General features: G+C 39.0%; 1 protein-coding gene across 4 annotated transcripts in view; it reads right to left on the bottom strand.

Moving 5' to 3' along the window:
* UBR1 (ubiquitin protein ligase E3 component n-recognin 1) overlaps positions 1-17,031 on the bottom strand; it is a 173,400-nt gene that overhangs the window by 37,473 nt on the left and 118,896 nt on the right. For all 4 annotated transcript variants that reach the window (XM_074393773.1, XM_003928951.3, XM_074393772.1 and 1 more), the window contains 4 exons: positions 10,561-10,651; positions 9,395-9,543; positions 5,926-5,981; positions 4,910-5,006 (listed from right to left, as the gene is read on the bottom strand). In XM_074393773.1, coding sequence (XP_074249874.1) covers positions 4,910-5,006; positions 5,926-5,981; positions 9,395-9,543; positions 10,561-10,651 — 393 coding nt within the window. The remainder of the gene's footprint in view (positions 1-4,909; positions 5,007-5,925; positions 5,982-9,394; positions 9,544-10,560; positions 10,652-17,031) is intronic.

Genomic DNA, 17,031 nt, shown 5'->3' with positions numbered 1-17,031 from the left:
TTCAGACTAGGTCAATTTCTTTTCTTTTTTTTTTTTTGAGACAGAGTCTCACTCTGTCACCCAGGATGGAGTGCAATGGCATGATGCTGGCTCACTGCAACCTCCACCTCCCCGGTTCAAGTGATTCTCATGTCTCAGCCTCCAGAGCAGCTGGGATTACAGATACATGCCACCACACCCAGCTGATTTTTGTATGTTTTTTTAGTAGAGAGAGGGTTTCACAATGTTGACCAGGCTGGTCTTGAACTTCTGACCTCAGGTGATCCACCTGCCTTGGCCTCCCAAATTGCTGGGATTACAGGCATGACCCACCAAGCCTGGCCATGGGACTAGGTCAATTTCTTAACCTCAAATCCAAGATTGTAAACAAAAAGCATAAAGGTTAAGATCAGGGGCTTTGAAGTCAGACTAAAACGGATTCCAGTACTGGCTGTATCTATTGGTCATAGGCAAGTGACAGGTGACTTAACTTCTGTAAGTTTACAGCAGTATATACAAGACTGCTGGTAGGCTCATTAACATATTAATGCATTATTGGCCGGGCACAATGGCTCACACCTGTTATTCCAGCACTTTGGGAAGCTGGGGCAGGTGGATCACCTGCGGTCAGGAGTTTAAGACCAGCCTGACCAAGATGGTGAAACCCAGTCTCTACTAAAAATACAAAAATTAGGCCGGGCGCTGAGGCTCATACCTGTAATCCAAGCACTTTGGGAGGCCAAGGCAGGCGGATCACAAGGTCAGGAGTTCAAAACCAGCCTGGCCAATATGGTGAAACCCTGTTTCTACTAAAAAATAAAAATAATAATAAATAACGAACAAAAAATAACTTAAAAACATATTAATGTCTTATTTATATATTTTTTAAAATTTATCTTGAGATGGAGTCTCCCTGTCCCCCAGGTTGGAGTGCAGTGGTGTGATCTCAGCTCACTGCAACCTCTGCCTCCTGAGTTCAGGCAATCCTCCTGCCTCAGCCTCCTGAGTAGCTGGGATTATAGGCACCCACTACCATGCCCAGCTAATTTATTTTGTATTTTTAGTAAAGATGGGGTTTCACCACATTGGCCAGGCTCTTTGTGTCATCAAATTTTTCTTATAGGCAGTTTTATAATGATTTTTATTTTCCTGGTTGCTAAAAATATTTATTTTAAAATTCTTTTGAAATCAAAAGTAAATTTTGGCATGCATTATTTTCATTTTATGTATGGGTTAAACCAACCCTTTATGCACAATTAAACACCTCAGCAAAGTTTACATGATATAGTGGGAAATGGAGGGACTTTACGGTCAGGCCAGGGTTTAAATATTAGTTCTACTTCTTATTGGTTTTATTGCCATGGGCAAGTCATGTAATTTTCCTGTGCCTCAGTTTTCTCATTGTAAATGGAGAGAATTATAATTTCCTTGAAGGACGGTGACTGGAAGAAATTAGATTTTATTAAAAAATTCTAGTATAATGCATAGCACATGGCAGTGAGGATTCCATGTCCTATCCCATCCATCCACTCACCCACCCACCCATCTATCCACCCACCCATCAATCTATCCATTTAGAGACAAGGTCTCTCTGTTGCCCAGGCTGGAGTGTAGTAGCATGATCATGGCTTACCGCAACCTTAACTTCCTGGGTACAAGTGATACTCCTGACTCAGCCTCTTGAGTAGCCAGACTACAGGAATGTAATACCACACTTGGCTAAGTTTTTTGTAGAGATGGGGTTTCACTATGTTGCTTAGCTGGTCTCAAACTCCTGAGCTCAAATTATCTGCACATCTTGGCCTCCTACTAAAGTTCTGGGATTACAGGTGTAAGCTACCGTACCCAGCCTGTCTACTGCTACTGCAGATATCAACATATTAAAACAATACTCATCACTTACATAGAAAATAGCTCCTATTCTGGACTTTCTTATTTCTCTCAAATTTTCTACTGTTCTTTTTAGTTCAAAATCTTGCCCCTGACCCAGCCCATCCCGATGTCTTCCCTAATTCCTGCTACCATATCCAGATGCATATATTACCTCTAATTTTTCCCTCCTTCAATCTAACCTATTCAATATCAAACTGACCTCAGAATACCAGTGTGCAAAACTTTAAAAAAAAATTCCAATTACCTAAAGAATAAAGTTCAAACTTATGGCTGTAGCATTTAAGACGCTGTAATTTTCTTTTAAAAAACTCATGCTTCTCTATCCATAGATGCCACTACTCCCATCAAATCTGTCTTCTTGAACACATCGCACACGCTTTCCTACCTCCTCAGTCTTTGTTCAAATGTGCCCTGTGCCTTTTGGAATGCAGCCTCTGTTCCTCTCAATTTATCTACTATGTATACTCCCTTCAAGGCTCAATTCAAATCCTACCCTGTTAGAGGAGGTAACAGCAGAGCCCCAAAGTGATTTCTTCCTTGTCTCAATTTTTGAAGTGTATATTTATGAAGCACATATCTGGTATTTGGTTATTTTACAATATTTTTTTCTTTTTCCTCACCTCCACCACTATAATGTTTGTTTTTACAGAGGTTCTGCTTCTTTAATTCAATTATAAGCATTAAAATGGCAAGGAACGTATCTGATAGCCCTAACATCTTACAAATAAAAATATTCCTCTAATAAATTTTCATATGAAAAATTTTCACATATAGGTATAAAGCTATACTACATAAATTCTTCCAGTATTGCTAATCAGAGATTATACACCACCATTTTAGTCTCTGCCATCTGTGATGATATTAAGTCTCCTTGTTTGGTGTTTTCTTTGAGACAAGGTCTTGCTATACTGCCTATGCTGGTGTCAAACTCTAGGGCTTAAGGGATTCCCGACCCTTGCCACCCGGGCTCCTGAGTAGCTAGGATTATAGGTGTGTACCACCATGCTGAGCAACAAGCTGTTTTAAACATTGTAAATCCCATAATGTGTAATAAGTACAAAAGCAGTAAAACTATTTGGAAGAATTAGTAAATATCTAAATTATGACTGAAATGAAAAAGATACCAAAAAATTAAAACAAAATAGTCATATGCAAATAGGATAAAATGTTCAACAGAAAGAGGTCCTAAAAACAAAGACAAACACATGTGACATACGGAAGGTTCTGGGCCTTTCCAAATGACCAACAAGTGAAAAAAGTAAGTGAAAGAAGGGAAAGCTTTTAAGTGTGTGACCAGGGAAACAGCATCAACATTAGATTTCTATTAGCATGAACCCAATTCAGGAGACACCTCAAAGTTAATTTGAAAATACAAAAGCTAAGCGTGGCAGAAGTTCTAATGAAACTCGAGTGGCAGCCTTGGGTGGAGTTGTGGCATCTCCACATCAACAGGATGAGCAGAAAGCTGCTCAGGAAGAACACCCTAAGAAACCTGTGGAGAGTAACAAAGAAAAACGCTATTGGTTTCAATAGATTTTCAAGGTAAAGAAGTAGGTCTATTTTGCTGGAAAAAAAAAATGTCTGCTAGTTTAGCTACAAGAAAATTTAAGCCTGCCTTTAAAAATCTGAATGACTCTTATTTGGTAGAAATATATCTTGGAAGTGCACGCTGAAACTACCATACTCACGGCATTTTGGGACTTAGGAACAGATTTATAAACAATTCTCTTTAAGGCTCGTCTGTTTGGTGCAGAGGAGCTTATAGTAGACTTCAAATGCCCAGATGGAAATGCAGATAACCAAAAGGAAAGCAAAGTCATTCTAATGCTGTGTAATGACTTATCCTTCTTTTTATTTTTTTTTTAATTTTTTAAATTTTATTTATTTATTTTTTGAGACAGAATTTCGCTCTTGTTACCCAGGCTGGAGTGCAATGGCGTGATCTCGGCTCACCACAACCTCCGCCTCCTGGGTTCAGGCAATTCTCCTGCCTCAGCCTCCTGAGTAGCTGGGATTACAGGAACACGCCGCCACGCCCAGCTAATTTTTTGTGTTTTCAGTAGAGACGGGGTTTCACCATGTTGACCAGGATGGTCTTGATCTCTCGACCTCGTGATCCACCCGCCTCGGCCTCCCAAAGTGCTGGGATTGCAGGCTTGAGCCACCGCGCCCAGCCTTTCTTTTTATTTTTATACTAATTGAGACCACCATATGAGCACTTAGTAAATTTCTAACTTGTTAGAATCTGAGAAGATTAGCTGCTATAGCCAGCCTCTCAAAGAAATGGGGATGAAACTGAATGTAACATTACTGAATGTAACATTACTGAATGTAACATTTCCATTATTTCATATGAACTTGACTCACAAACAAAATTAAACATACTTTGAAATGATCTATTCACATCATTGCTCCCTTTTCTAACTGGATTGGGGATACATGAATGTCAGGGTTGTAGACATTGGTTCAATAACCTAGGTAGGTATAAGAAACGTAAGTTGAAAATATTTGGAAAATACAGATTTTAAAAATAAGATCACAAAGGCTGGGAATGGTGGCTCATGCCTGTAATCCTAGCACTTTGAGATGACAAGACAGGCGAATCACCAGAGGTCACGAGTTCAGGACCAGCCTGGCCAACATAGTGAAACCCCATTTCCACACACACAAAAAAAATTGGCTGGGTATTGTTGTGGGTGTCTGTAATCCCAGCTACTCAGGGGGCTGAGGCAGGAGAATCACTTGAACCCGGGAGTTGGAGGCTGCGGTGAGCCAAGATCATGCCATTGCTTTCCAGCCTTGGAAACAAGAGCAAAACTCCCTCTCAAAAATAATAATAAGATCACAAGATTTACAGAGTAAGTTATATGTTTATCTGTTTTCTTGCATGGCTTCTGTAGGTGGTAAAATTTCATTAGTGAGTGCTCAAAATTAGTGCAGTGTGTGTTGTTTCCTAATGAAATACACTGCCAGAAATACAATAGATAAAGACATATACATAATATAATACATAATAATAGTTCAGAGAAGACTCTACCTGATAGAAGACGAACCAGATGTTTTTGTATCAGGACCTGAGGACAGGTAATCCGCTGTGCAACTGCAAACTGCATTAATGCTTTCAGACCATTATGCTAAGTTGTAAGAGAGGGAAGATAAAAAGATGAGGAAAAGAAGACAGACATAAGTCATTCACTTAAGAGTTGCTAAAAACCAACTCTAGTTTGTTAGAATTAGTTGCAGATTCATTATATACCTTATATCATTGCAAATGAATTACAATATTCTTAATACCTGCACAAGGTTTTATGACCTTGCTACATTTCTAACAGATTTTCTCATGAAAAAGAGGTATTAAAGCTATCATTATTTTAATTCTCCTGTAAAGAGTATTCATTTTCTCTAGAGCTGAGCACACTGTGGAACACAAGTTTTGTAGTCTTCTGTGCCAGCTGTCAGAAAAATAAGAGGGAAATGGCAAGGAAGGGATGGCAACCTCAGTTACCCCTTTTATGTTCACAGGGCTGCTGAGTACATTTCTTGATTACTGTTTTCCAGGGAACACTATGTTATGAAGTTTAGGCCTGGGGCAGGAGTAGAGTCCTACAGTAGTGTCAGTATCTGCCCATCAAGGAGTCATGGCTTAATTTTATTCTTGAATTCCGTATGATGATTCATTCAGAGCTAAGCCAGCATTAATACTCAATGTTATATAATGGCACAAAATTAGTGAGAAGGAAAAATACAGGAAATACCAGGATTTTGAAGTGTAACAAACAAAAAAGGGAGAAAAAGTAATCATCACATGAAATCTGTGTGAATTACACTTAACCTCTGAGATTGAGTAAGCTCTATAAAGTGCACACGCTATTATTCAGTTTCCTATGAGACTGATGCAGCTCCTTTTTTCCCACTATAGAATTCTGCTAATTTTTCCAGAAAAGGAGTAAAGACTTTTTTTTTTTTTTTTCCAATAGTAAACTTTGAGGACCAGGGGCAGAAAAAGGCATGCTGTAAGTTACATGTACCTTACCTTGTTTGGAATATACATACCTGCCTATTTTGAAGTGCTCCGAACAGAGGTTTTCCTTCATCTCCCAATAGGTTTTCTCAAAGAATAAAAAAACATAAAAATAATAAGTCCTAAATAGTGCTGTAATTATCTACCGTACTTTTTATCAAATGTTCTTTAATTATATTTTTTATGAGATGATTTGCATTTTTCCCCTCCAAAGCCTTGTGTTTTAAGTCTATGCCAAAATTTTCCAATTTTTGAGTGAGAGAATATTAAAAGTAAATGTAGATCATTTACAAATTACTGGCATAAAAAGTAAAGTCCCTTTAGCAGTCTTATAGAGAATGCTTGGGAAAAACAAAGCAGCCTGGATTGTTTCTTCTCATTTCAGCATCTTTTTTATGCAAAAAGTTCTAAAGTAAGTAATTTATATATGTAATTATAGCCTATTTTATTTAAAAATAATATGTAAGGCAGATGCAAATGACTTTATTGCTCCTTTGGGTACTTTTTTTTGGGAGGAGTTTTGCTCTTGTTGCCCAGGCTGGAGTACACTGGCATGATCTTGGCTCACTGCAACCTCCACCTCCTGGGTTCAAGTGATTCTGTCTCAGCCTCCTGAGAAGGTGGGCTTTTACAGGCGTGCACCACCATGCCCAGCTAACTTTTTGTAGTTTTAGTAGAAATTGGGGTTTCACCACGTTAGCCAGGCTGGTCTCGAACTCCCAACCTCAGTTGACTTGCCCACCTTGGCCTACCAAAGTGCTGGGATTACAGGTATGAGCCACTGTACCTGGACTGGCCTTTGGTACAATTTTAAAAGATTTAGAAAAGATGAATAGGGAAAAAGAAAATTAGACTGGGTGTGGTGGCTCATGCCTGTAACCCCCACACTTTGCGGGGCTGAGGCAAGAGGACTGCTTGAGCTTGGAAGTTCAAGACCACACTGGGCAACATGGTGAAACCCTATCTCCATAAAAAATACAAAAATTAGCTGGGCGTGGGTGCATGCCTGTGGTGTCATTTGCTCAGGAGAGTGAGGTGGGAGGATCACCTGAGTCTGTGGAGGCTAAGGCTTCAGTGAGCCATGACTGCATCACTGCACTCCAGCCTGGACAACAAAGTGAGACCCTGTCTCAAAAAAAAAAAAAAAAAAAGAGAGAAAGAAAGAGAGAAAAAATGAAAATACCAAAACCATGGATTTGTAGTTTGTTGTCCATGGTATTTATTCCTAAATTACTCTTATTTTCACTGATCCTTAGCAGCTGATATGAGTGTGAAAGCATTTTTTTCATCTTTGCATAAACAGCAATTCAAAGGACGCTTTGTTTTGACTCCTCAACCATCATTCTATGCCAGTGCATTCTATACATGTCTCTCCATCCCCAAAGGGATTGAGATAAGTTAGCTGCGTAGGTACTAAGAGTAAAGTACAGCATTATGCCATGCCTGCTTGATGGAAAACCCCCAATAGTGAACACGGTATGTTATTAATCAAATGGAATCCAATTATTACAGAACCACATATGAAAAGATTCAGCAGTAAATTTCTTATCTTTTTATAAAAGACTCTGTCCTCTCTTTAATGTTCAAGGTCTAAATACAAATTCTTGATTTCCTAATGCTTATCTTCCCCAAAATAGTAAAGTGTAAAATAGCTTCACTGAAAGTCTGAAGAGACTCAGCAGGTCATGATTCCAAAAAAATGCTTTATATTTCTTATCAATTTGCTCAGATTCTGTCCTATATAAACCTCACCTTCCCTATTTCCCATTTGGTTGAATCACAGCAAATATAAACTGTTGTATTACCCTATAACCATGATTTAAGTCTACCAGGTTTGAAAGTGACTCGTTTTTCCCCCCAAGCACATCCATCCATGGTAGCTTTATTAAGTCATGTCCCCACCCCTACAGCTCCCTCCACCAGGCAGGCAGAGAGGAGGCTACCCCACTGCAGCACCTGGGGACCTTGGGCCAGCAAAGGGTCCTGCCCAGAGGGCACCAACCCCAGGAAGACATAGTCCCCACCCAGAGCTTCCCCCGGCTGCCCCTGCCCCTGAGCCCGCCCTGAGGATTTGTGTTTTGACTCTGACAGGGAGAAGCAGGAAGCCGCCAGCCCCTGTCCCTGTGGGAGTCCTTGGAGGGCACAGGGTGGAGCAGCAACCCCGATTCCTGAGTGACGTTTCCTCAGCTCCCACAGCCCCTACATGGTGCCGGGCTCAGTCCAAGACGCCTACCCGCAGTCTGGCCCCATCAGGGATGGTCACGGCCCAGCCACAGGGGCAACTCTGCCCATCAGTCCCATTGGGGCAGTGACCAGATCCTGGCTGGGGCAGAGACAGGATGGGCCCTCTCTATGGGCCTAAGGTCAATGTAGGTGGAGGCTCACTGGGCTCAGGCCAATGAACCCACCCATAGGAGCCCTCTGAGGGCACCAGTGCAGGGTCCACTCAGGGCAGGCACCCGTAGCCCAGAACCTGCCCTCACCAAGGCACTGGAAGCGACTCTTAAACTCTATTGAGAAACTAATGATGGTATGTAGGAAGGCTTTGGGAAAAATGTGACTTCATGCTACTTAATTCAAATTATGAAATACAAGTGTCTTGTTACAAAAATATATTTGAAGAAAATATAATAGACTCCATTAAAAACAATTACCATATATATATATATATATATATATATATATATATATATATATGAAAGGGAAATCAAAGTTGGCTTGCATAAAGATAGGGAAGAATCACCATTCTTAATTTTTTCCATGTAATATTGGACCTTGTTCCTATAATGAACAAACGCACTAATTAAAAAAATCTAAGTGATCCCTCGCTGCTACATTCTTCTATGGGACATTTTCAATATGGCAGACAATTTGACAGTAGCTTCCCTTTAGAGCTGGTTTCTGCCTGCTAATCTCAAACTGCCTCAGTTTTCCTTTCCCCTTTCTGTTAAGTTTTAGGTGACACACACACACTTTCAGAAACAGGCTAGAGGGCAGTGGTGCAACCACGGCTCACTGCAGCCTCAACTCCTGGGCTCAAATGATCCTCCCACCCACTTCAGTTTCCTGAGTGGCTAGGATTACAGGTACATACCACCATGCCTGACTAACTTTTTTCGAGAGACTGTCTTGCTATGTTGCCCAAGCTAGTCTCAAAATCCTGACCTCAAGTTATCCTCCCACCTTAGTGACTCCCAAACATCAACCACCCAGGAGTGAGCCACTGCACCCAGCTCCTTTAAAATATTATTTTAACTTACGTTGCATATGGCCATGATCACAGTTAAAAAGAACTCAATATAAAAAAATTATCAGACCCAATGGCATGAGCCACACTAATACACTAAAATACTAATAGTCCCCCTACAAGTCAAATTATTCTGGGCCATCCAGGAAAAAAAAGAATTTAAGAATGAACGATCAGTGTTAATTCTGTCTTGAACGATCAGTGTTAATTCTACCTCACTGAAATGTCCAAACCAGTCTTCTTAGGAGCTTTACCAATTGCCTGGGTAGTGAAAGCACAGGTGCTCCAGGTCAGCATGGGAACTCGAGGATCTGTTTCATCAGGAGGCACTTTCAATCCAATTCTATAAATTGTTGTGGCAAAGAGAATAACCATGTCCTTGATGCTATTAGAATATTTAATCCTATAAATAAAACAAAAAATTTTGTATGATTTAGTAAAAAGAGCTACTTAGTAAGAAGTCCAATTATGTCCTGAAGCAATAGAAACAATTTAACTGCTTTCAGCACAAGTAAACTGCTCTTTGCCAAATTAGAGATTAACTTCTACAAGGATTTCTTCAGTTGGAAAAAAATTCGTAGAGCAGAACTGTATTTTCTAAAGGTAATAACAGCTTTTATAAAATGGTAATGACCCACATAACTTCACTTCCTGTAAAAGATGCTCACAGCTAGAAGGGGTTCAGGTACTAATTAAAAAACAGAATGAATACAGAAGGAATAAAATTCAGAGGAAAAGATCTGACCTAACAAGTTTTGGTGCCTGAAAAAGGAACCAAAGAAGTACTTTTGTATTAATAGGTATGTGTACATGTTTGTGTTGTGTGTATGTGTGATAATACCATGTATTTGGAGTGATACTATCTGGTTTTCTGAATCTCCATTTGTAACAAGTATTTTCAGTATCAATGGGATAGATAAAAAAGGATCACAACTAGAAAAACTACCCTGGATACTCAGTATTAATGAAATAATAGTATCTGATTTTGGTACATCATCTCTCTCCAATAACCTAATGAGGTAGAAGAGAAGGCCATTGCCTCAATTTTACATACACAAAAAATGAACTGGTGGTGGGGGTGGAGTGACCTGAGACCTTTCAGAAAGTCACAAAGTAAGTCAGATGTAATTTTAAATGAAGTCTCTTAATTCTGGTCCTCTTGTAGGTTGGACCAGAGAGAGTTAGCATTTTGTTGGTTAAAAATGGTTACTCAGAGGCACAGTTCACCTTAATATATATTACTTAATATATCAAACCACTTCATTTTATTAATACAAATAAAAAAAAGAGAAAGAAACAAGATAATGGGATAAACTATTTTATAAATAAAAAAGGAAGGAAAGATGGAAGCCTACACTGTTTCCTATTTTTATTTTCACAATCTTTTGCAAAGTTCTCTCTTAACTATTTAGATACTTACAAAGACTGAACTCCAAAATTCAGGATGGAATGGAAGTCAAAAGCAGAATCTCCTGTTCCTTGATTAAAGAAAACAGGAATTGGGTTTTCTCCTGATAAATTAAAGGGAAAAAGAAAGAAAAATCATAAATGAGTTTAGTCTGACATAGTTTTCTAACTTTTTTTTTTTTTGACAGTCTCACTCTGTCACCCATGCTGCAGTACATGATGATCTGTAGCTTCAACCTCCCAGGTTCAAGTGATCCTCCCAATCTCAGCCTCCCAAGTAGCTGGGACTATGGGCACACACCACTGTGCCTGGCTCTTTACTTTTTGTTTTCAGCAAGTTTGCTTCATGATGTGTCTTAGTGTGGTTTTCTTTTCTGCTTGAGATTTACTGAACTTCTTGAATCTGCAAATTTATGACTTTCTCCAAATTTGGGAAATTTTCAATTATTTCTTCAAATTATTTTTTCTGCATTATTTTCCCTTCCTTTTGGGAAAAATGTTATGACACAAATGCTGGATTGAAAAAAAGGTTATCCCATAGATCCCTAAGATTCTATTTTTTAGCCCCCATCTCTTTTCTGTCTGTTCTCCAGACTGAGTAACTTCCACTGATCTAAGTTCACATTCATGGACACTTTACCTCATCTCCGTCTAGTATATATATTGCTGAAACAACACGGCCTTGCTGTGTTGCCCAGGCTGGAGTGTAGTGGCATGATTATAGCCCACTGTAACCTCAAACTCCTAGGCTCAAGCAATTCTCTTGACTCAGTCTCCCATGTATCTAGGACTATAGGCACACGACACTACACCCAGCTTTTTTTTTTTTTTTTTTTTTTTTTTTTTTTTTACGAGATGGGGTCTCACTATGTTGCCCAGGCTGGTCTTGAATTCCTGGCCTCAAGTGATCCTACTGCGTCAGCCTCCCACAGTGCTGTTATTACAGGCCTGAGCCACTGTGCTCAGCCTTCCAGTTTACTATCAAGCACATGCAATTAATTTTTATTTCATCCAGTATTTTTTCAATTCTATTATCACCATATAGTTGGTTTTTTTAGTTCCTATTGTTCTGCTAACTTCTTTCAACTCTTTAAAAAGAGTCTTCATCTTCACCTTATGTTTCAAAGCTATCTAGCTGCTTTAAAACTCTTTGTTAAGTTTAACATTTAAAACATCTCAGAATTGGCATTTGGTTGTTTTTCCCTTGAGAATTGGTCAGATTTTTTGGTACTTTGTATGTCAAGTAATTCTGGATTATATCTCATATATTTGGAATATTACACTGGGAGGTTCTGGTCCTATTAAAAACCTCTGAAAAAACATACAGTTTTAAAGTGTTTTAGAAGGCAATAAACTCAGGTTAACAAGTTCTGTCTCATCCTCTGTGGATGCTGATTCCAAAGTTTTCATAGCCTTTGCTGTGGTGTTTTCATCTGCCCAGCACATGTACTCCTCAGGGGATTAGTCTGGGACTTGAGTGATGAAACCATCTGAAATGCAGATTACTTCTCAAAACTTTGGCTATGCCTCTTTTGGCCTATTCTGCACATTTGCAGCTTGGAGGTGAGCCCAGGTCTCAAAAATATGAGATTCCCCTTCTATAGTTCTCTCTTCTTTGGGATTCCCGCCCTGGCCCCCACACTTTCTAGCTCCAAAGGGCCCTTTTCCCTAGTTCCTCTGGCCAGAATGACATTTTTTTCAGTTTTAGTCTCCCATGCTATTATTCAAGATTTATGACTGGGGATTCCCTTGGGATGAAGCCATGAGGCAAAGAGAAAAAAATGATGAAGATTAACCTTGTACCCTTTAACACACAGGAGCCCCCTTTCCCAGTTCCTCACCAGAGACTGGTTTTCTTTTGGGATTATGGGCATCTACATGGCTACCATGGCTGTGCAGCATGCCGGAGGCTGGCATTGGGAAAAGGTCAGAGGAAAAATACACACACTCCTTTTATACTCTGTCTGTGAGAGGCTTCTTTTCCTGATCCTCTGACCAGAAAGAGAAGGCATTTCTCTTGGATTTTCTGCTGTTCATGCTTGTTGTACAGTTCTGAGACTCAGGTGTTCTTGGATGAAAGTTGGGAAATAAAGAAGGAAAAAGCCTCAGAAAACTTACTACCTGTACTGATAATTCTTAAATTTTGACTTTATTTCCCAATCTGCCTGCTATATCTACTTTTCAGAGACTTTAGATGTTCTGGTGTTTTGTATCCTGTGAAAGTAGGTTTGTCAGGAATATATGAGGAACAGATATTGGATGTTATGAAATGTCTTTAAAAAAAAAAAAAAAAAGACAGAGTCTTGCTTGCCCAGGCTAGACTGCAGTGGTGCAGTCGCAGCTCACAGCAACCTCCACCTCCCAGGTTCATGCCTCAGATCCTCCTGCCTCAATGCCTATAATCCTGAGTAGCTGGGATTATAGGCATGAACCATCATGGCTGGCTAATTTTTGTATTTTTAGTAGAGTTGAGGTTTCACCATGTTGGCCCAGCTGGTCTCAAACTTCTGGCACCAAGAGATCTGCCTGCCTCAGCCTCCCAAAGTGCTGTGATTGCAGTGAGCCACTGCAACTGGCTTGAAATGTCTTTTTAAAAAAGCTACAATGACCAGCCAGGCACAGTGGCTCATGCCTGGAATCCCAGCACTTTGGAAGGCTGAGGCAGGTGGATCACCTGAGGTCAGGAATTCAAAACCAGCCTGGCCAACATGGTGAAACCCCATCTCTACTAAAAATACAAAAAAGAGCCAAGTGTGGTGGTAGACGACAGTTATCTCAGCTACATAGGAGGCGAAGGCACGAGAATAACTTGAACCTGGGAGGCAGAGGCTACAGTGAAATCTCACTACTGTACTCCAGCTTGGGGGACAGAATGAGACTCCACCTCAAATTTTTGGGCCATGAGCTGTCTTCTAAGTAAGGTTTTGGCTATATTCCATGGATTTTGATCTGTGTTGTTCTCGTTGTTAACTGCTAAATAGTTGATGATTTCTCCACCTCTCTCTAGCTTTTCCTTGCACTTAATAGTTATATGGAATAGTATTTTAAAATTCCTAATTTGTTAGTTTTTTGAGCTCTCTTTTGTTAGGTTTTATTTTATTGTATTGTGGATAGTATAAGTGTCCTATATAATTTCTCTTTTTGAAAATTGAAATTTTTATATGGCCTAATTTATTAACCAATCGGTTATTAATAATCGATGGACAGGCTAGGCACAGTGGCTCACACCTACAATCCAAACGCTTTGGGAGGCCATGGTGGGAGGATCACTTGAGGTCAGGAGTTCAAGATTAACCTGGGCAACACAGCAAGATGCTGTCTCAAAAATAAAAAAAATCCATGGACATTTGATAAAAATATATTCTCAATAGGAATACACTTCTATAGAATATATTACTAAATCAAGTTTAATTTTAAAAATTCTCTAAGTCGTTATTTATTTATTTATTTATTTATTAATTATTCATTTTAGGATGACTTGCCCAGCCACAGTCTTAGAAAGATCTGGCAAAATCTCCCACCACACTATGTTTTTGTTCAAAACAACACAGGATGAAAATAAAGAGAAACTGAATTTATTATCTGTTTTTTCTCCTAACCTTCCCATATTTGTAAGCAATAGAGATAAAATGCTTACACATTTTCTGCAATTCTTCCTTTACAATCTCTAGACTCTGTTTCTTTCCCTCAAACAACTAGTCATTCGATTAAGTATTCAGAGCAAACTTGTCAATGCTTACTATTAATACCACCGCCTCTTACCATCTCAGGGTATGACCAGTGCAAACGATTCCTGATTAATCTTCTTGAGTCATCTCCTCACTCTTCCAATCTATCTGCAGCACCACTCCCACACTAAAAAGCTACCAGAATAAATGCTAGTCACTTGCTCAAAAATTTTTCATCATTCCATGATTTCTTTTATATAGTTCTTTATTTCAATAGTTTTTCCTTAGATTATGCTCGGTATTTTCTTCCCTTGAAAATATAGGCTTTTAAGTAAATTGTTGAATATGCTTAAAAGATACTAATCACTCTTATACTTCTTTAGATGGTCACAGAGGTCCTACTGCTAATAAAGTGATCTTTCTACTTAATGTCATTTTTGAGACCTCCAATGAAATATTCAGAGGCCAAAATAACAACAGAAAACTGACTTAAGGCTGAATATTTGAGACCTAAAAATCAGGATGTAAAATCAAGATGTCAATCTCCATTTTTTTAAATAAAAAGAAACTAAATTCACATATGTCAAAGACATTTTTAAACACTATTTTAAAAAAAGAAGAATCTCTTGTACTGAATTCCTTCTCAGTGCTTAAAACAAGTAGTCAAGTATAAGTACATGCCAAAAATCACTTCTTAGCAAATAATAAGGTCTTTTGTTAGAAGAGTTTTTCGTGTAACAGATTGTTATCTCATTAGCACCACTTGTGGAAAAGTTTTTGTTAAAAAATGAAGGAGGAGGGAAAACTGACAGGACATTGCCAAACTCATTCATTGCTGACTTGTTTTCTTCCATCATTCTGTGTTTCTAAACAACCAAGTACAAATTCTTACAAATCTCCACAACTGCCCCCATATTCTCTACTACTCCCCACTATATACCCTTGACTAACGTAGGCCAGGCTTTTTCAAGGTCTCTGAAAATGCCAAGCTGGTAATTCCCTAAAAATACTTCCGTTTTCTACCTGGGTTCTCCTTTACCCCTACCATACACCCAAATTTGATACAAGGTCAAATTGAATCTCATTTTCTCCATGACATCTTCCCTTACTACTTAAGCCCCTACTGATCAATTCCTTCTTAAAAATCCTATGAGTCCTATTGTTTTGTACTGTAAAATCTGGCTGTTAATGCTATTTCCTCTTGTATCATTCTTAACTGCATAGCATGCACACGTGAGGTCAACAAGGCAGGGAACATAAAAATTTGTATAGTGCTGAATGCATGATTAAACATTTAATAAATACTTGATAACTTAGACTGGGTCCATTGGCTCATGCCTATAATCCTGGCACTTTGGGAGGCTGAGGAAGGAGGACTGCTCGAGTCCAGGAGTTTGAGACCAGCCTGGGCGACATAGCAAGACCTTGTCTCTACAGAAAAAAATCTAAAAATTAGCCAGGTGTGGTGATACAAGCTTGTGGTTCCAGCTACTTGGGAGGCTGAGGTGGGAGGATCACCTGAGCCCAGGAAGTTGAAGCTGCAGTGAGCTGCCATCATACCACTGCACTCCAGCCTGGGTGATGAGTGAGACCTGTCTTAAGAAAAAAAACACACACACACACAAAACAAACAAACAAAAAAACCTTTGTAACTCAGACTGACTATGATGATGAGAAATAAAACCATCACCCCTATTTTTCCTCTGTAGCTTTTGTATATATCTTTCATTTTCCTTAAAAGTATGTAACTAAAAGGACATAATTAAAGCACAACAGAGGCTGAAATAATCAGAAAAAAATGTGGATAAACAAAAGTATGAATTATAGAAATAAGACATAAATATTTTGAGTAGAATACACCAAAATATTCTGGAATGTTTTCTAGGTATAGTGTGCATCAATTTTAGATCCAAAGAGGGGATGAGAAGCTAATTTTTGAAATACTGGACTTTACCTTCATCCTATTGATTCACTGCCTAAACCAGGGGTCCTCAATCCCGGGGCCATAGACAAGTACCGGTCTATGGCCTGTTGGGAACCTTGGGAAAGTGCTGCAAAGCAGGAGATGAGCGGTGGATGAGCAAAGCTCCATCAATATTTACAGCCACTTCACATCACTCAAATTATCGTGTGACTTCTGCCTCCTGTCAGATCAGCAAAAGCATTAGATTCTAATAGGAGCGCCAACTCTATTGCGAACCGCACAGGTGAGGGATCTAGGTTGCCCACTCCTTATGAGAATCTAATGACTGACAATCTGTCACTGTCTCCCATGACCCCAAGATGAGACCATATGGTTGCAGGAAAACAAGCTCAGGGATCCCACTGACTTTACATTATGGTGAGTTGTATAATTATTTCATTATATATTACAGTGTAATAATAACAGAAATAAAATGCACAATAAATGTAATACACTTGAATCATCCCCAAACCATCCCCTTCATCCATGGAAAAACTGTCTCCACAAAATGAGTTCCTGGTGCCAAAAAGGTTGGGGGCCATTGGCCTAAACAAAAAACAACTTTTCCTCACTGTATTTTAAAAATTCCCATTTCATCCTTTTAAACAAATCTCCATTAATAGCCCTATTTATCTCACAACTGTAAAGAATATGTAAATAAGATGACAGTTCTAAAACGTTTTCGTTATGACGAACATTACCACAAAATATTAACAATATTAGTCACAGTAATGGCTAACATGTAGTACTTACTATGTACCATGGGCTGTTCTACTTTACATATAACTCTACTAATTCTTCGACCAATAAAATAAGTACTATATTATTATTATCCCCTATTTGCAAATAAGAA

Source organism: Saimiri boliviensis, chromosome 2 (assembly GCF_048565385.1).
Source record: "Saimiri boliviensis isolate mSaiBol1 chromosome 2, mSaiBol1.pri, whole genome shotgun sequence".
NCBI classification, from domain to species: domain Eukaryota; kingdom Metazoa; phylum Chordata; class Mammalia; order Primates; family Cebidae; genus Saimiri; species Saimiri boliviensis.
Note: the sequence above shows the minus strand (reverse complement) of the source record. Positions and strands in the feature narration are given on the sequence as shown.